General features: G+C 41.2%; 1 protein-coding gene across 1 annotated transcript in view; it reads right to left on the bottom strand.

The window, feature by feature from the left end:
- Positions 1–11,897: 11,897 nt before the first annotated feature.
- Positions 11,898–20,011, bottom strand: part of LOC147370329 (estradiol 17-beta-dehydrogenase 11) — a 51,747-nt gene continuing 43,633 nt past the window's right edge. The window contains exons 6-7 of the mRNA XM_086404858.1: positions 18,150–18,266; positions 11,898–12,622 (exon numbers count right to left, since the gene is read on the bottom strand). Of these exons, the coding sequence (XP_086260984.1) occupies positions 12,532–12,622; positions 18,150–18,266 (208 nt within the window). The 3' untranslated portion in view covers positions 11,898–12,531. The remainder of the gene's footprint in view (positions 12,623–18,149; positions 18,267–20,011) is intronic.

Genomic DNA, 20,011 nt, shown 5'->3' with positions numbered 1-20,011 from the left:
AGAGACATTTGGAGAGCACAAACAAAACCTGATGTGCACCAGGACCCAGGAGAAAGGAGCAGTGACCTCACAAGAGACTGAACACTCACTTGCCTGTGAGTGTTCAGGAGTCTCTGGCGGAGGTATGTGTTGACAGTGGTCTGCTGCAGGGTCAGGAACACTGACTGCAGCAGTCCTGGGAGGTTCGACATGCTGGCATAAGTCCTTTTGGAGGAGGTCACCATTCCCCCACCATAGTTTGGCCTCAGGTCAACCTACAGGGCAGGAACACAGCCCCATCCATCAGCATAAAAATGGATTAAAGATTTACTGAACCATGGCCTTGCTCATAAGAGCAAGACCCAGTTTTCCCCACAGCCAATCCCTCCCAATCAAGAAGCTTCCATAAGCCTTATATCCTCATCCATCAGAGGGCAGACAGAATGAAAACCACAGTCACAGAAAACTAACCAAACTGATCACATGGATCATAGCCTTGTCTAGTCAATGAAACTATGAGCCAACCATGAACAGTATGAAAAGGCGAAGAGATATGACTCTGAAAGATGAACTCCCTACCAACATAGGTGCCCAATATGCTACTAGAGAAGAGTGGAGAAATAACTTCAGAAGGAATGATGAGACTGAACCAAAGCGGAAACAAAGCCCAGTTGTGGATGTGTCTGGTGGTGAAAGTAAAGTCCGGTGCTGTAAAGAACAATATTGCATAGGAACCTGGAATGTTAGATCCACGCTGCTGCTGCTGCTGCTGCTGCGTCGCTTCAGTCGTGTCCGACTCTGTGTGACCCCATAGACGGCAGCCCACCAGGCTTCCTCTTCCCTGGGATTCTCCAGGCAAGAATACTGGAATGGGTTGCCATTTCCTTCTCCAATGCATAAAAGTGAAAAGTGAAAGTGAAGTCGCTCAGTCGTGTCCAACCCCTAGCGACCCCATGGACTGCAGCCCACCAGGCTCCTCCATCCATGGGATTCTCCAGGCAAGAGTACTGGAGTGGGGTGCCATGAATCAAGGTAAATTGGATGGGGTCAAACAGGAGTTGGCAAGAGTCAACACTGGCATTTTAGGAATCAGTGAACTAAAATGGATGGATAAGGGAAAATTTAATTTAGATAACCAATATATCTACTTACTGTGGGAAGAATCCCTTAGAAGAAATGGAGTAGCCCTCATAGTCGACTAAGATCTGGTGCAGTCAAATAAATAAAAAACTGATATTTTGTTAAACAAACAAACAAAAAGCTCTGAAGAGGTAAGGAGGAGCCTATAGTGTTAGTTACTCAGTCATGTCTGACCCTTTGTGACACCAGGGAATGTAGCCTCCTGTTAGGCTTCTCTGTCCATGGAATTCTCCAGGCAAGAACACTGGAGTGGGTAGCCATTCCCTTCTCCAGGGGATCTTCCCGACCCAGGAATAAAACCCACGTTTCCTGCGTTGCAGGCAGATTCTTTACCATCTGAGCCACCAGGGAAGTTGTAGGTATCGAGTAGGATAATCAAATAGTTTAGAAATCCCACTGTTGTTCAGTAGCTCAGTCATGTCCAACTCTTTGCGTCCCCATGGACTGCAGCACGCCAGGCTTCCCTGTCCTTCACCATCTCCTGGAGCTTGCTCAAACTCATGTCCATTGAGTCGGTGATGCCATCCAACCATCTCATCCTCTGTCGTCCCCTTCTCCTCCTGCCTTCAATCTTGCCCAGCATCAAGGTCTTTCCCAATGAGTTAGTTCTTCGCATCAGGTGGCCAAAATATTGAAGTTTCAGCTTCAGCATCAGTCCTTCCAATGACTATTCAGGACTGATTTCCTTTTGGATGGACTGGTTGGATCTCCTTGCAGTTCAAGGGACTCTCAGGAGTCTTTTCCGATACCACAGTTCAAAAGCATCAATTCTTCGGCAGTCAGCCTTTTTATAGTCTAACTCACATCCATACATGACTACTGGAAAAACCATAGCTTTGACTAAATGGACCTTTGTCAGCAAAGTAATGTCTCTGCTTTTTAATATGCTGTCTAAGTTGGTCATAGCTTTGTTATTATAGGCATACACAATGGCCTGCCTCAGGGAGCCCTGTCTGGCCCCCTCTGCCTGGCCCTTGGGCTAGGGTGCCTTTGTTTGGCTCACAGGGAGATAGCCTGGCCCTGCTTACCTGTGAAGTGCTGAAAGAAAGTGAAACTAGCATATCTCCCTGCCTGAGACTTGTCATTCTAGGAGATATTTGCAAGAATGATATGGTCTTTTCCTTTGTTTCCTCACCTCCCCACCCTGCTCCCCCATCTCTGATCTATAAAAGAACCTGACATCCAGGCCCTGGGAAGATGGTCATTTTAGGTGCTAGACTGCTACTTTCTTAGTCAACTGGCTTTCCAGATGAAGAAACTGATGGCAAGAAAAGTGAAGTAACTTGCCAAAGTCACATAACCAGTAAGAGGCTGAGTTAGGGGACTTCTCTGGTGGTCCAGTGGCTGAGATTCTGCCCTTTCCCAATGCAGGGGGTCCGAGTTCAATCCTTGGTTAAGGAACTAGATCCCAAATGCCGAAACTAAGACTTCATGCAGCCAGAAAATTATATAAATAAATTTTCAAAAAATAAATAAATAAAATAAAAGTTTTATAAAAAGGGGGGTTGAACTAGGATTCAAACTCAGGAAGTCAGATTGCAGAGCCCCAACTTTTAACTTAAACCAACTAGTTATAACCAACCAGCCAAATGATTTTCAACCAAGGATACTTTTGTCCCAAAGGAGACAATTTGCCATGACTCTCGGAGACATTACTGGTTGTCACACCCAGGCATGCTAGTGGCCTTGAGTGGGTAAAGGCCAGGCAGGCTGCTAACCATACAATCCAGTCAGCCCTGAACTTTGAAGGAAAAAGTTATCCAGCCCCAAGTGTCCATAGTTCTGAGGTTCAGACATCTTGACCTAGGCTATACTATATTGCATTGGAGAGAGTACAGTTGACTCTTTAAGTTTTAACCCTGAGTGTATTCATAAAAGAGAACTTAACTCTATCAGTCTGCATGCCGGTTTAAAATATTAAAGTGTTAGTCACTCAGTCATGTCCGACTCCATAGCTCTCCAGGCTTCTCTGTCCATGGAACTCTCCAGGCAAGAATACTGGAGTGGGTACCCAGTCCCTTCTCCAGGGGATCTTTCTGACCCAGGGATTGAACCCGGATCTCCCTCATTGCAGGCGGATCCTATATCATCTGAGGCATCAGGGAAGTGATGTTTATCTGGAGTCATGTTTAAATATCAACATAAGTGATTTAATCAAACCTAATGCTGGCTACAACATCTGGAATCTGTTTTCAGGTTGAATGTCTATAAGTTCAATGTTTCACTTAGTGTACTCACACCATGCAAATTCATATACTATTAATATACTTAAGAAAGGCAAATTAAAAGTGTGTAATAAGATTAGAATCTTTTACCTACTGGGGTGTTTGTATTATCCAAGAATTAAGAAGGTTTGAGGAAGTGAAAGTCATTTTGTTAATGTTACTTAGCTCACATTATGCTCAAATAGTTTGGATGCTGAGAAATTTCATTCAGTCTGAGATCACTTGGAAAACTGCCTTTTATTTATTTTTTCCTCTCTTGAGTCAGAATGTTCATATTCCTCAAAGAAAGGGTTCTACTTTCTCAACAATGCTAGAAACACAGAATCTACCCCTTGCTTCTTTTTTTAAGTTTTGGAGATTTTCTTTTGCGTGTCTTATGACATCATTGGCTTCATTTCAATGAATTTTCATAGCGAGTGAAAATGTTTAGTTTACTCTGATCACATTTTACAGTAGTTTTTTTTTTTTTCTTACTGATATGAATGAAGGCACCTCAAGTTTATCATTAATTTGTCTTCACATTACATTTTAGGGTGAGTTGTTCTGGGGAAAATTTTCTCAAGTAAACTAACACCATCTGTAACAATTAGATTCTGATTAAACTGAAATATTTTTTGAATTTTGTCGTCTTTTTTCTTTTTCCTCTTCAGTGAATATCCCTTTTGAGAGCCACCCCTCTGACTTCCCATTTTAGATATGTGATGATTTTTACACAGGTAATAATAACCAGAAAGGGGAAAAGATGGAATAGCATAACCAGTATATTTATAATTTGGAAGGCAGATTATAATGATGTTAATATTAATCATAGCATTTACATAGCAAAAGAAAGTGAAGGAAAGGTGAATGTGGAAAGGTAGAGGCATCATCCAGGTTGGATTTTTCCTTCTGAGCAGAGCCATTCTGTGGGTGCTGAGGAATTTCACTTGTGCTGTGTAAAGCTCAGAAGTGTTGATATGATATAGTAATCGATGACAGGTAGGTGATATACTGTGGTCTAAAGAAAGGTCAACAGGGACTTCCTTGGTGATCCAGTGATTAAGAATCAGGGGATGCTGTTTCGATCCTTGGTGGGAGAACTAAGATCCCATATGCCAACGGGCAACTAAGCCCGTAAGTCACAACTAGAGAAGCCCAGTGCAGCCAAGTAAATAAGAAAAGTTAACACTAAAAGCCATTATTTCTTTGGGGGCCATAAAGTGAAGTTATGAGATCTGTGTACATCGTTTTAAGCCTCTGTTTAGTCTAGCTATTGTAATCTGCTTAGTAGAAATTTAAGAATATAATCTCTTCAAATAAACACTCTTCTTTCTCTTTCTGGAAGGGTTCATTTGTTCATCATTGAGGATTCTGTATACTGCCAAATTGATAAAGCAGTATTAGGTAGTCTTAAAGATCATATAAACTTACCTTGAGGCTGCAAACAAATCCCTAATTCAGACCTCATATACAGCCTCAGAATATTTTTGGTTTATAAAACCTCTCACTTCATCTCTACACATTAGTCCTACTTCTTTCCTGGTAGTAACAAAGAAATGCTCCTGATCACTGCAGTTTGCCTCTCTACCATCTTTCCCAGGTGGCTCAGTGGTAAAGAACCCTCCTGCCAATGCAGGAGATGTGGGTTAGATCCTTGAGTTGGGAAGATCCCCTGGAGGAGGAAATGGCAACCCACTCCAATATTCTTGTCTGGAGAATCCCATGGACAGAGGAGACTGGCAGGTTACGGTCCACAGGGTCAAAAAGAGTTGAACGTGAGTGATGTGACTTAGCATGACTTAGCACACATGCCATCTGTCCTTGTTCCTCCCATTATTCTTTCCCTGTTAATTCCACTCTTCCTGCCTACAGGGCCTGTCTCTTTTGATTTCAACAATAATTGATTTCTTCCATTGTAAAAATATTCAGTGAACTCTTTATCCACCCCATTCCTGTTTACCATCCTGTCTTTCTTATCTGTTAGGTTAAACAAGATTGCCTGTTTTCTGGCTACCCATTTCCTTGGGAGTATGAAAATGTTTTGCGCTTTTACTGTATCACTCAGTATTGATACAAAGGGCTGTGCCCGTTCTTAATATAAGGAGCTGAGTGAGCCCACAGGAAGGGCAAATCATTCAGTCCTGAAGATGGGGATGAAAGGTGAGCCATAAATGGTGAGCAGGGGTTAGCTGGATGATGAACAATCCAGATATAGGAAACCATGTGTGCAGGAACCAGGAGGGGAGAGGTCATGCACATTCAAGGAACAAGAAGTTCTGCCTTGGAGCACAGAGTGGGGGGTAAAGAGAAGATAGAGATATAGCAAAGGCTCAGTCTCTTAAAGTCTTAGCAACAGTGAAGGCTTTAGTAGGAGACTGCCATCTTCAGATTTAGAAATTTTGCAGGCTGGAAAAAGGATTGGAAGAAGGACAAGAAGAGATGGAGGGAGACTATGTAGGAGGCTTTTCAGTAATCCCGGCCAGAAATGATGGTGGTCCGAATGAGGGTGCCAGCAAAGGAGATACTTAGGAGCTAGGATAATGGAAGAAATATGCATTCATTTAATAAGTATACATGAAATACTTGGTATATTTTATGGGCTATTTTAGGCTTTGGGGGGAGTACAGCAGTGAACAAAATACATAAAAACAAATCACTTCCCTTGGGAAGCTTATGGTCTAGAGGCAATGTTGACAATAAAGAGCATAAATAGGGTTTCCCACGTGGTCCAGTGGCCAAGACTCCACACTCGCAGATGCAGGGGGCCCGGGTTTGATGCTTGGTCAGGGAACTAGATACCACAATGCAGACTGAAGATCCCACATGATACACCTAAAACCTGGCACAGTCAAATAAATCACTAATTTTTAAAAAGGACATAAATACAAGCAACATATGTAGCATGGGCACAATGATAAGTGTCAGGGAGAAAATCAGAGAAAAGAAGGAGAAATGGAAATATGTGTAGGCAGGGTTGCAGACTTAGGTATGGCATGAGGAATTCTGAAAAGACCTAAGGAAAAAGACTGAAAGGAAACAGGGAGCTAGCTGTGTGAGTATCTGGAAGAAGAGATTCTGGAGAGAAAAGAGTAATGTACAAAGGTCTTGAAATGGGAACATGTCTCATGGGTTGAGAGCCATCAACGGACCTGTGTGACTGGAATGAATTGCAAGAGGGTGAGGGTAGTGTGATGGTTAGTTACAGTTCCATTATTCAATAAAACACTAATCTAGGTGTTGCTGTGAAGGTATTTTGTAGATGTGGTTAACATCTACAAACAGTAGTCTTTAAACAAAAGGAAACTGTTCTTGATTATGTGAATGGGCTTCACCACATCTGTTACAAGACTTTGAAAGCAAAACTAGCTTTCTCTGTGCTGTAGACTGTACATGTTCCTCTGAGGTTCACAAGTTGCAATCTAATCTCCAATGTAATGGTATTTGGAAGTGGGGTGTTTCTCACCTTCTCCTTGATAAACTGGACAGTTAATGATTGTCTTATCCTGGGTCTGAACATTTTTTCACCTCCAGACCAGGGAGGCATTCCTCTGAATGCCTAGAAACTGGAACAACAAATATAGCTTTGGGCTAATGGAGCAAAGCGTTATGTGAGAGAACAAGTCGAAATTAAAGTTGAAATTAGGAAAAGAACCGAGGCCCTCAACTCTACACTGACTACCTAACAATTTCTGCCTCAATAGGTTAGTCAAAATAGGAAAGGGGGTTAAGAGTTACTCCCAGAAGAAATCTGGGGAGGGGTCATCTCAGCAGGAGCAGTGGACTCTGGTCCCGTGACAGGTTGTGAACAGGCAGCTCCCCTTGCCTCCAATGGAGCCTCCAGTGGGTGTTCGTCTAGAACAGCTCTTAGCAGGGGGAGTTGGGCTCCCTGGTAAAGAGCCTTCAGTTGCTTGTCTCAGTGGGCTTATTTTTTGGCCACGAAGCATGTAGGATCTCAGTTCCCTAAGCAGGGATTGAACCCATGTTCCCTGCATTGGGAGAGGAGAGTCTTAACCACTGGACCATTAGGGAAATCCCTCAGTGGGCTATTTAAAGGAGTCTGCCAGTGGGGTGTCATGGTTACACCCCATGGAGTTTTGTGTCTATCAGTTACTCCTTCTGTTTCAGTGAAGCCTTTCCATAGACACTGCCCAACGGTTTGCTTATTTAAAGTAACACTTAGGACTTCCCTGGTGGTTCAGTGGCTAAGGCTCCACGTTCCAGGGCATGGGGCCTGGGCTTGATTCCTGGTCAGGGAACTAGATCCCACATAGTGCAACTAAAAAAATTCTGCACTCCACAACTAAGACGTGGTACAGCCAAATAAATAAATAGATAATTAAGAAAAATAAAGCAACACTCAATTTATCCCTCTAAGACATTTGCAGATCTATACTGGACATTTCAAAACAATTAACATTGAAGTTGACACTGGCCATTGTGACTCCATTTTGAACTACCTAACAAAGATGGGAGAACCTGGGTTCAAAAAATATGGGAGACCTGGGTTCAATCCCTGGATTGGGAAGATCCCCTGGGGAAGGGAAAGGCTACTCACTCCAGTCTTCTGGCCTGGAGAATTCCATGGACTGTATAGTCCATGGGGTCGCTAAGAGTTGGACATGACTGAGCGACTCACTCAGTTCGTGGCAGTCTGTTATAGCAGATTGAACTAACACCTCCTGAGTAAGAATAAATGCTGCCTCAAGACTGCAACATCAACATCTGCCCAGGAGAACTTCCCTGGTGGTCCAGTGGTTAAGAATCCACCTGCCAGTGCAGATGCCATGGGTTCGGTCCCTGGTCTGGGAGGATCCCACATGACTCAGAACAACTAAGCCTGTGGACCACAACTATTAAAGCCTGCGTGCCCTTTAAAGCTGGTGCTCCAGGACAAGAGCAGCCACTGTGACCAGAAGCCCGAACATCACGACTTGAGAGTAGTCCCTTCTCGCCGCAACTAGAGAAAGAAAGCCCTTGGGTAGAAACAAAGACTTAGTGCAGCCAAAAATAAAATAAATTAATAAAAATAAAAAACAAAACAAAAAACTTCTCAAGAGTTTCCAGCCTGCCAGCTTCCCCTACAAATTTCAGATTTTATAGCTACCGCAGTCAAGTGAGCCGATTCCTCAATTCCTTGAAATCCATTCTCTCCCTTGCCACCCTCTCTCTGCCAGTTTGTGTGTGTATGTATATATATATATATAAAACTTCCTACTGGTTATGCTTCTCTGGAGAACCCTGATGAATCAGGTAAGAAGACTGGACCACAGATGGCCTTGTTGGTCATAGAAAGGGCTTTAGTTTTACGTTTCAGATGAGAAGCTAATGAAAGACTTACAGCTGACGCATGACAGGAGCTCATATTTTAAAGAATCAGTCTGGCTGCTGTGTTGAGACAAGCAGAAAGGGAAACGAGAGGTGACAGTGACTTGGGTTAGGGGATAGCAGTGGCGGGGGGTGGTGCTTCCCCAGTGACTCAGTGGTAAAGAGTCCGCCTGCAATGCAGGAGACATGAGTTCGATGATTCCCTGGGTCAAGAAGGTCTCCTGGAGGAGGAAATGGCAACCCATGTCAGTATTCTTGCCTGGGAAATCCCATAAGATATCAGGGTCAGACATGACTGAGCACATATGCAAATTGGCAGTGGGGATGCTCAGAGGGGACAGAATTCTGGATGCGTTTTCAAGGTAGAGCAAATCATAGTTCTTTTTTTAATGGATGTCAAGGATGATGCAAATCTTTTTGGCCTGAGTAACTGGACTAATGAGTAATGGGGTTTGGAGCAGGTTTGGGATCACGTGAAAAGCTCACTGTCGGTAATGTACCTTGAAATGCTTATTGGCCATACAGGCAGAGAGATCAAGAAGGTATTTGGATGTCTGTTTGGTATTCAGAGGGAAGATTCAGGCTGGAAATATACATGTGGGAATGGTGATTGATACTGAATGTGAGTGCTGGGGATGGGGATTTTAGAGAGATAAAGGTGAGGGAAAGGAAGGAGGCAGATATAGCACCAGGTTTTGGGCTTGGACACTTGTTAAAAGTGTCATTCTTTGTTAGGGAACACAGTGTCAAGAGGAGGCTAGGTTTTGCATATGTTTAATTTTAAAGATCTGTTTAACTGGAACTGGAGATAATCTAGGAAATTATGTTATCTAAATTGATCCTCTTATAGATGAAGAAACCAAGGTTCCAGAATTAGCTAGATTGAATTAGAATGACCAAGTGCTCTTTTTGCAATACTAGGGTGCCTGTAATTACAGGTATGCCTATAAAAGGTACATCTCTCCAATTCTGAAGTTGACCTAGTCATCCCTAGACAAAAAAACAAAAACAAAGAAAGAAAAAGAAAAATAAATTGGTTAGATTGGCTCTCAGATCACGTAGAAATTCCTATTTGGGAGAAGGATTTGATTCCAATGTAGATTAAGACTGGGCTTTCCAGGCAGCGCTAATGGTAAAGAATCTGCCAATGCAGAACACAGAAGAGACGTGGATTTGATCCCTGGGTTGGGAAGATCCCCTGGAGGAGGGCATGGCAACCCACTCCAGTATTCTTGCCTAGAAAATTCCACAGACAGAGGAACCTGAAAGGCTACAGTTCATGGGGTTGCACAATGTCAGACATGACTCAGCATGTATGCACATGCAAATCTATCACCCAGTCTGGCAGAAGAAGCTCTTAATTGCTCCCTTTCCCTGAGTAAGATATTTATTAGCTGTTTACTCATCAGCTAAATTGTTGTTGAGGAGGTCCTGAGGGCCAATCTCAACCCTTTTCTTTGGCCTGATTCCCTACTATTTCTAATCCTCATTTTCATTAAGAAGTGTAGATTTCTGGCAAGGGAGAATGGTAGTATGGGTCGGGGGCAAGGCTTTTGGGGGAAGTGAAAAAAGAGTGTTTATGAAGTAAGCACGGGAATATTCTTGAAGAGAGTAGGAGAGAGGCTGGTGAGTCCCAGCTGTCCCATGGCAGGGTCCAGCATGACAGCAAGAGCTCAGAGAAAGGTGTCCATGGAGGGGAGTTCCATGGCACAGTCAGGATTTCTGCACCCTGCAAAGGAGAGAGCTGTCAGTCATCAAGGTCCTAGTTACAACCGCAGGGTACCATGACAGTTGACAATTAGCAGTCTTTCCCCTTTTATCTCAAGACAAAGTAAGCCTTTTGGATTTTGGCATGACCCTTACAAGTAGCCTGGTTGATGGCTGAAATGGATTTCCCCATTAAACTGTTGAGGAGTAAGTTCAGAGTTAGGGCTGCTGCTTTTTAGTAGCTTCAGTCATACCCAACTCTGCAATTCCATGGACTGTCGCCCATCAGACTCCTCTGTCTGTGGGATTTCTCAGACAAGAATACTGGAGTGGGTTACTATTAATTAGTGGAGAAGGAAATGGCAACCCACTCCAACTTTCCTTCTCCAGGGAATCTTCCTGACCCAGGGACTGAACCCGCATCTCTTACATCTCCTGCCTTGGCAGGTGGGTTCTTTACCACTAAGCCACCAGGGAGGCCATCAGAGTTAGGACTAACCTCATTCAAATAACAGAGAAAAGTCTTCAGACTTAGAGTCACAGTAGTAATTGCCTGATGTTGGTGAACCAAAGCAAGCTTTTCAAATAAAAATACGCAGGGAACAACATTCAGAACCCCTGCCGCATTCCTTCACCTTCCAGCCTCTGAGGTTCTCCTGGGAACCTCCTCACTACTGCCTATGACGCAGGATTGTTGGGGGATTAAATGGCAAGGTGTGCCTAGGATGTAGCTAGCATTCAATAAAAGGGACTGATTACCATTCTGTCAGCATAATATCCAAGAAGCACCCCGCAAACGAGACAAGTAGTACTTATTTCTGACAATGGTCAATGCCAAAATTCATCCAACGGTTAATTTCAGACAATTGTGTTAAAAGCCAAAGCATGTTTATTGTGAAAGCGGAAACTTAGTACATTTTGGGCCTCAGTTCTTTTACTGAAACTTCAGTAAAGGCTTTCTCCTAGTCTGCTGAAAATTGCTGCTTGGCAACCTGGAACAAGTAATCAAAAGAATAAACAATCTATTTCAAAATGAGTTAGAAGACTCTCCACCTTCTAGTGTCTTTCTCTGTTAACATGATAGGATCTCATTAAATATACAAACTCTGCCGACTGATAGATATTGTAGTATAGCTGAAGTATGGAGAGGACCCTAAGTTACAATATTCAAATATAATGATATTTTTGGAAAGCAGGCATTTTTGATTCAGATATGTATTTATATCAGTTAAACACAGAATATAGTTTAACAGTAATTGTGTTTTGATTCTCTGTATTCGAAGAAGTTAGTTGATGAGAAAGAAGGAGAAATTTATTGTAGAAATGATACCTCAGTTAAAATTTCTTTATATGTAATAGAATCTATAGTATGTGTGTGTTAGTGGAGAAGGAAATGGCAACCCACTCCAACTTTCCTTAAACAAATTTCCAGATACTAAAAAGAGAAAAAAATAAAATTCTGTGATTACATAATCCATTTTCCTTTCATTTGAAGGTTAAGCTGTATTCTGCTCAAAATAAACAGACAGAAACACCAAAAGCTGAGTTCAATTAATTTATTATTGCTGCCACTTATGGGTACATTTTCCCAGTTCTTTGTCTCAAATTCCAATGATGCTTTTATACTTGCAACACATATTCATCTCCATTTTCCCTGTGCTGAAATGTCTGACATGGGAATATGAGGTATTTCTCAGAAAACAGAGTAGTAAGGTGTAGGATGAAATGTTTGGGCAGTATTTCTTACATCACATGAAATTCATTATGAAATGCCACTAGATACAGTCTTTCATTACATTTAGCAAGCTTGAAATTTCTGTTTCTTATGTAGAATAGAAAAGGGAATGTGAATTATATAAAAGTTGAATGTAATTAAAAATAAAAATATATCTTAAATATTCACATTACATACCTTGCAAAGCCTTCAATGAGTCACAAAATCTTAGAAATTATTATTAAAATGCTTCTCTTTTTCTCCATTTCCCCAGAAAATCAGTTCCTAATATATTTCTGTATATTATATGAAATTAGGACCTGCCAGAACCTCAAAAGGTGATATTGAAGAACAAAAAGTTAATTAGGAAAAGCAGATACTTTTAAAAACATTAAAATTCTCACTAATATTAGATGAAATCAACCTAAACCTGGTAAATCAGTTTTTAAGAAACTTAGGCACTTATTTTCCTTTCATTTTATATCCAATAACTGCATCAAACCTAATATCAATCTTTCGTTTTAAAATTGCCTGGAAACGCTCAGGAAGGACCCTAAAAGAAAGATACATAAAAATAATTAGGAAATTAATATTAAGTGCATTTGTAAATTATCTTTAAGAATACTTATATTTAAAAAAACAGAATACTTATATTTATCATATATCATGCCCATGTTAAGTAAGATTAAGAACATTAACTCTGAGTCACTTTTATGTGTTCTTTCCAAAGAAATCCAATTCCTTTTGAAAAGTGAAAGAGAAGAGGTTTTGCTTCTTTACAGTAAGAGTGACTTTAAAGATTTAGCCTTCAAAATAAATATACTTGAATATTTTTTAAAATACCTAAAAGACAAGGTGTATAGAACTGAATAGTTCAGATGCTCAGTTCAGTTCAGTTCAGTTCAGTCACACAGTCTGGAAGAAGCACGAGCTGGAATCAAGATTGCGGGGAGAAATATCAATAACCTCAGATATACAGATGACACCACCCTTATGGCAGAAAGTGAAGAGGAAGTAAAAAGCCTCTTGATGAAAGTGAAAGAGGAGAGTGACAAAGTTGGCTTAAAGCTCAACATTCAGAAAACGAAGATCATGGCATCTGGTCCCATCACTTCATGGCAAATAGATGGGGAAACAGTGTCAGACTTTATTTTTTTGGGCACCCAAATCACTGCAGATGGTGACTGCAGCCATGAAATTAAAAGATGCTTACTCCTTGGAAAGAAAGTTATGACCAATCTAAATAGCATATTCAAAAACAGAGACATTACTTTGCCAAAAAAGGTACGTCTAGTGAAGGCTATGGTTTTCCCAGTAGTCATGTATGGATGTGAGGGTTGGACTGTGAAGAAAGCTGAGCGCCGAGGAATTGATGCTTTTGAAGTGTGGTGTTGGAGAAGATTCTTGAGAGTCCCTTGGACTGCAAGGAGATTCAACCAGTCCATTCTAAAGGAGATCAGTCCTGGGTGTTTTTTGGAAGGACTGATGCTAAAGCTGAAATTCCAGTACTTTGGCCACCTCGTGTGAAGAGTTGACTCATTGGAAAAGACCCTGATGCTGGGAGGGATTGAGGTCAGGAGGAGAAGGGGACGACAGAGGATGAGATGGCTGGATGGCATCACCGACTGGATGGACATGAGTTTGAGTGAACTCCAGGAGTTGGTGATGGACAGGGAGGCCTGGTGTGCTGCAGTTCATGGGGTCGCAGAGAGTCAGAATGCAAAAGTAGGAAGTCAAGAAACACCTGGGGTAACAGGCAAATTTGGCCTTGGAATACGGAATGAAGCAGGGCAAAGGCTAATAGAGTTTTGCCAAGAGAACCCACTGGTCATAGCAAACATCCTCTTCCAACAGCACAAGAGAAGACTCTATACATGGACATCACCAGATGGTCAACACCGAAAGCAGATTGATTATATTCTTTGCAGCCAAAGATAGAGAAGCTCTATACAGTCAGCAAAAACAAGATCAGGGGCTGACTGTGGCTCAGATCATGAACGCCTTATTGCCAAATTTAGACTTAAATTGAAGAAAGTAGGGAAAACCACTAGACCATTCAGGTATGACCCAAATCAAATCCCTTGTGATTATACAGTGGAAGTGAGAAATAGATTTAAGGGACTAGATCTGATAGAGTGTCTGATGAACTATGGAATGAGGTTCGTGACATTGTACAGGAGACAGGGATCAAGACCATCCCCATAGAAAAGAAATGCAAAAAAGCAAAATGGCTGTCTGGGGAGGCCTTACAAATAGCTGTGAAAAGAAGAGAAGCAAAAACCACAGGAGAAAAGGAAAGATATAAGCATCGGAATACAGAGTTCCAAAGAATAGCAAGGAGAGATAAGAAAGCCTTCCTCAGCGATCAATGCAAAGAAATAGAGGAAAACAACATAATGGGAAAGACTAGAGATCTCTTCAAGAAACTTAGAGATACCAAGGGAACATTTCATGCAAAGATGGGCTCAATAAAGGACAGAAATGGTATGCACCTAACAGAAGCAGAAGATATTAAGAAGAGATGGCAAGAATACACAGAAGAACTGTACAAAAAAGATCTTCACGACTCAGATAATCATGACGGTGTGATCACTCACCTACAGCCAGACATTCTGGAATGTGAAGTCAAGTGGGCCTTAGAAAGCATCACTATGAACAAAGCTAGTGGAGGTGATGGAATTCCAGTTGAGCTATGTCAAATCCTGGAAGATGATGCTGTGAAAGTGCTGCACTCAATTTGCCAGCAAATTTGGAAAACTCAGCAGTGGCCACAGGACTGGAAAAGGTCAGTTTTCATTCCAATCCCAAAGAAAGGCAATGCCAAAGAATGCTCAAACTACTGCACAATTGCACTCATCTCACACACTAGTAAAGTAATGCTCAAAATTCTCCAAGCCAGGCTTCAGCAAGACGTGAACCGTGAACTTCCAGAAGTTCAAGCTGGTTTTAGAAAAGGCAGAGGAACCAGAGATCAAATTGCCAACATCTGCTGGATCATGGAAAAAGCAAGAGACTTCCAGAAAAACATCTATTTCTGCTTTATTGACTATGCCAAAGCCTTTGACTATGTGGATCACAATAAACTGTGGCAGACTGGTTCCAAATAGGAAAAGGAGTACGTCAAGGCTGTTATTGTCACCCTGCTTATTTAACTTATATGCAGAGTTCAGATGCTAAAGGCTCTTAAAAAAAGAAACCTGACACTGGAAAGGAAGTAAGAATAGGAACTAATTTTTAGAAACTATTAAAATGTTCCACTAAGATACCAAAGAAGCAGAACTGCTAAAAGAAAATGCAGACAATATACTTGGTTTTGAACATAGTATTGAAAAAGTTCTTTAACAGAAGAGCTTAAATTCCTTCATGTAAATGAAGGAAGTAGCACCTATGCCGTGTTCTTGTAAAGAATCGATGTGTTAACACAAAACGCTGGCTCATGTTGGTGTAGGGCAGAAACCAACACAGTACTGTCCAGCAATTATCCTCCAATTAAAAATGAATAAATTACAAAACATATAAAATGCTGTAAACAGTGATGGACACATAGTAGGTTTAATTTTTTTCTCCCTACCCTACACTTAAGCCATACTGAGGAACTTGTCACATTCCAATGAGCCTGAGAGAAACTAAACAGAGTATGTAAGTCAGTGTAACTATATACAGACATCTGCTTAGATGGAATTAAAATAAGGTTTGAAAATTGAGCACCAAACATTCACATTTCAGAGGAAAATCAGGGTAATATTAATAGTAGTGATAATTACAATGATAATAGCATCAATATATAAATATGTATTTTTATCATATACTAGATATTTTAAATGCATTATTCTGTTTATTCCTCACAGCCCTGCAAAGTCTTGCTGTTTCCATATGACAGATGAAGAAACTGAGCTTCAAAAAAGTTAGATAACTCATCTATGTTCATGCAGCGAGCAAGTTATAAAAACACAGCTTCATCTAACTCTAGAACACAAACTGTGAATCTCTATGCTAAAGGTCTAGGTAATCTTTATTTAATCAACAAACAGACATTTTGGTGCCTCCTATGTGACAACCTGTCTAGCTAATTCTGGTGGCTCAGTGGTCAAGGATCCGTCTGCCAATGCAGAGACACAGGAGACTCGAGATCGATCTCTGGGTTGGGAAGATCCTTGGAGTAGGAAACGACAACCCACTCCAGTATTTTTGCCTGGGAAATTCCATGGACAGAGGAGCCTGGAGGGCTACAGTCCATGGGGTCTCAAAAGAGTCAGACATGACTTAGTGGTTAAACAACAACAACAAACGTGTCCATTAACTCTTCAAAGTGTGAGGATACAGTGATGAAAACCAGGCAAAATTCCTTCTCTCAGAGTTATATTCTAAAGGACTGATCACTGAGCACTTATATAATACAAGTGTAATGTGAAACACTTCACAGGTTTTAAGTCATTTATTCACCAAGAAGACCCTGAAGCTTTACTACCTAAACTTTAAGGTAGTTTCAACCATAGTTCCCAGCAGAAGGGGCTTTAAAAGCCTGACACAAGCCACTTGTGCTTTTGATCTCTTGGGTTTTTTTTTTGACTCTCTGTCAGTAACTCTCAGTGTATGATCTTTGAATCAAATGCCTGCAACAACTGCCTGTTGAAATAAGAGATGTCTGGATCCCAACTTAAACACCTTATATTAAAATCTCTAGAGGTAAGATCCAGGTATCTATTTTTTAAACTGACTTCCCAAGTGATCTATGTCACGGAAGCCTGACTCTAGGGACAAGCGGCAAGAGGCTTTTTTCCCCCTCTGACCTAAGCCATCTCTTCTGTTTCCCCTTAACCAGCCTCATTGGCAAATAGCCTTCCAGAAAAGTAACGGGGTAATGTGTTATGAGACATTCTTTAAACCAGCATCTTGGCTGTACATTGGAATTGCTGGAAGGCTGTATCTCTCAGAGACCAGGCCACACTACAGACCATTTAGATTAGAATCTTGGGAGCAGGTGTCAGGTGTTGGCATTTTTTTAAAAGTCTCAGGTGAATTCTAATGGCACCAAAGTTGAAAGCTACTGCTCCAAAGAAATGCTTCTCATATTTGAATATGCATACAGATCACCTATGGGTCTTACTAAAATGAAAATTCTGATTTGGGGAATCAGGAGATTCTGTATTGCAAACAAACTCCCAGGTGATGCTGAGGCTGCTGGTCCATGGGCCAGATCTGAAGTAGCAAGTCTCAAGGGTCTCTAAAATTATAAAAGATAACTTAGCAATTCCTTCAGTAAAAAAGATTACTTAGCAATATGCTTCAGTATAATTTTGCACAAAGTAAGAGCTTAGTGATTATCTGTTGTATATTTAAAATGAATGTCTAAAACTTGACTATGATCTCCTCGAATATCAATGTCACATAATTCCATTATATAATAACGCTTAAAAATTACCCTCCTTCATATGCATGCATTTATGATAGGACTTCCAGAAATATACAAACTTCTTTCTTTAAAAAAATATTTTTTAAAAACTTATAGAAATTAGTTGCCTAATTCCTATTGCAATTAACTAATTGCTATTCCAATCTTGAAAGTCAAAGTTGCTCAGTTGTGTCTGACTCTTTGTGACTCCATGGATCCGACTCTTTGTGACTCCATGGACTATGCAGTCCGTGGAATTCTCCAGGCCAGAATACTGTAGTGGGTAGCCTTTCCCTATTCCAGGGGATCTTCCCAACCCAGGGATCGAACCCAGGTCTCCTGCATTACAAATGGATTCTTTACCAGCTGAGCCACAAGGGAAGCCTAAGAATAAGGGAGTGGGTAGCCTATCCCTTCTCAGTGGATCTTCCTGACCCAGGAATCGAACTGGGGTCTCCTGCATTGCAGGTGGATTCTTTACCAACTGAGCTATTAGGGAAGCCCATTCCAATCTTGCTTGAATGATTAACAAATGTGGTTTTAAAAACGGATGGCTTCCTTAAGCTTAACTATTGTTTTTATTAACTTAATCCATGTAATCGTACTGTATCAAATTCCTGGCTTTAAATCCAAGTGAAAACATGTAATAGAAAAATTTATCATGGGGACAAACATCACTGTCACTTACTTTTCCATCAATGACAAAAAGTTGAGAGAAGATGGAACAAAGATCATTTTCTGTTCAGTCAGGATCCCATCTATCAGCTTGTTTACCACTTCCTCAGGTTCCAGGGTGGGTCCCAAACTGAAACAGAAGTAGTCTTCAGAACCAAAACATTTCACTGAGCCTTCAGCTTTGGTTTGGTGCTAAACGAGTATGTTAAGTTACCATACAAACCATTACATAACTGACTTATAGTTAGCATCCAGCCCAACACAGGTGCTCAAAAATGGTATCTATTTTAGCAATAATAATAACAAAATAAAGCCACTTATTTAGCGCTTATAAGGGAATAGCAATTAGCCAAGATGGCAATGGTCAGTCTCTCTTGCCCCCCGCCCCCCGCCCCTCCCAATCCTCTTGCTCACGCCCCACATCCTGTAAACAATGACTCTGCATGGCTATGGAACAGCTGAGATTATTTATAGCACTGCACACACACATCATGATGTACTCACTTGGCCACATGCCATCGTTGTTCTGTATATCTATATAAGCACCACCTGAACAGCCCTTGCGGCTGCATCAGCTATCAGCAAATAAAGCATGTCTGTAGTTCCTAAGGCTCCTCGCATCTTCTTCCAGCTTCCTAGCTCACACCTTGCCTACCCTGGGTTCAGCAAACAGCAAGACAGTGCTTATTATGTACTGCATACTATGTTAAACATTCTACCCAGATCATCTCACTAAAGTTTTCCAACAACTCTACAAAGGGGAGATACTAGAGTCCTTATTTTGCAAATAAGAACTATAGGAATAACTAGGACTCAAATTAATTTCACTAGATTAGAACTGATAAATTTCATTTTAAAATTTCTAGAAGTCTTAGGAAAGAAGTCAGATTCCATAATATGTATTATTCTATTAAGACAGTTTAGTGAACCATTTCTGAAGAATCAGAAAAATTAAAACATAGGACTACGCCCAGCTCTAAGTCCTTGATCTCCATATGGAATCTTTATTAAGCCTTGTTTTAATTTTCAGCTTTGTTACTTAGCTCACATTACATCTTTACTGTGTAATCATCCTGGCATATGTACTGCTGAGTAGATGCAGTCCCTAGAAAGTGACCTTGGTCATCTGGGTGTTGAAATAAGGGCACTTAGGCTGGAGTTGCACCAGAGTTGGTCCTGAGCTTTTAACATCTTATTAATGACTTAGAAACAAAAAGATGCATAATCAAATTTACTCACTAAATTGGCAAATGTCATCAAACTGGGTGACTAACATTTTGGGGGGCAGATTTTAACTGTGTGTGACTGGTTAAGTGGGACAAAATTAAACAAATTGAATGAGATTCTTTAGGAACAAATACAGAATAGCTCATTCAGAAAGAAGAAGACGTACCAGAGTAAGACTGGGACAACTGGAAAGTGTAGCATGTACTTAAAAGTGAACATGAGGGGACTTCCCTGACGGTCCAGTGGTTAAGAATCCACCTTCCAATGCAGGGGACATGAGTTCGATCCCTGGTAGGGGAGTTTAGATCTCAAATGCCTCTGAGTAACCCAGCCAGCACACCACAAGCAGACTGCCGAGCTCTAGGGCCAGTGCTCTGCAACAAGAGAAGCCCTCACACAGCGACAAAGATCCAGCACAGCCAAAAAAAAAAAAAAAAAAGTGAGCATGATAACTGGATACATGAAGGAAAACAGAACTTAAATCACACGTGATATAATCTCTCATTCTCAGCATTGTGTTGTTGTTTAGTCGCTCAGTCGTGTCCGGACTCTTGTGACCCCATGGACTGTAGCCTGCCACGCTCCTCTGTCCCTGGGATTTCCCAGGCGAGAGTACTGGAGTGGGGTGCCGTTTCCTTCTCTGGGGAC

This window comes from Bos grunniens, chromosome 6 (assembly GCF_055505025.1).
Source record: "Bos grunniens cultivar Pamir isolate PY7600 chromosome 6, Bosgru_T2T1.0, whole genome shotgun sequence".
Taxonomy (NCBI): Eukaryota; Metazoa; Chordata; class Mammalia; order Artiodactyla; family Bovidae; genus Bos; species Bos grunniens.
Note: the sequence above shows the minus strand (reverse complement) of the source record. Positions and strands in the feature narration are given on the sequence as shown.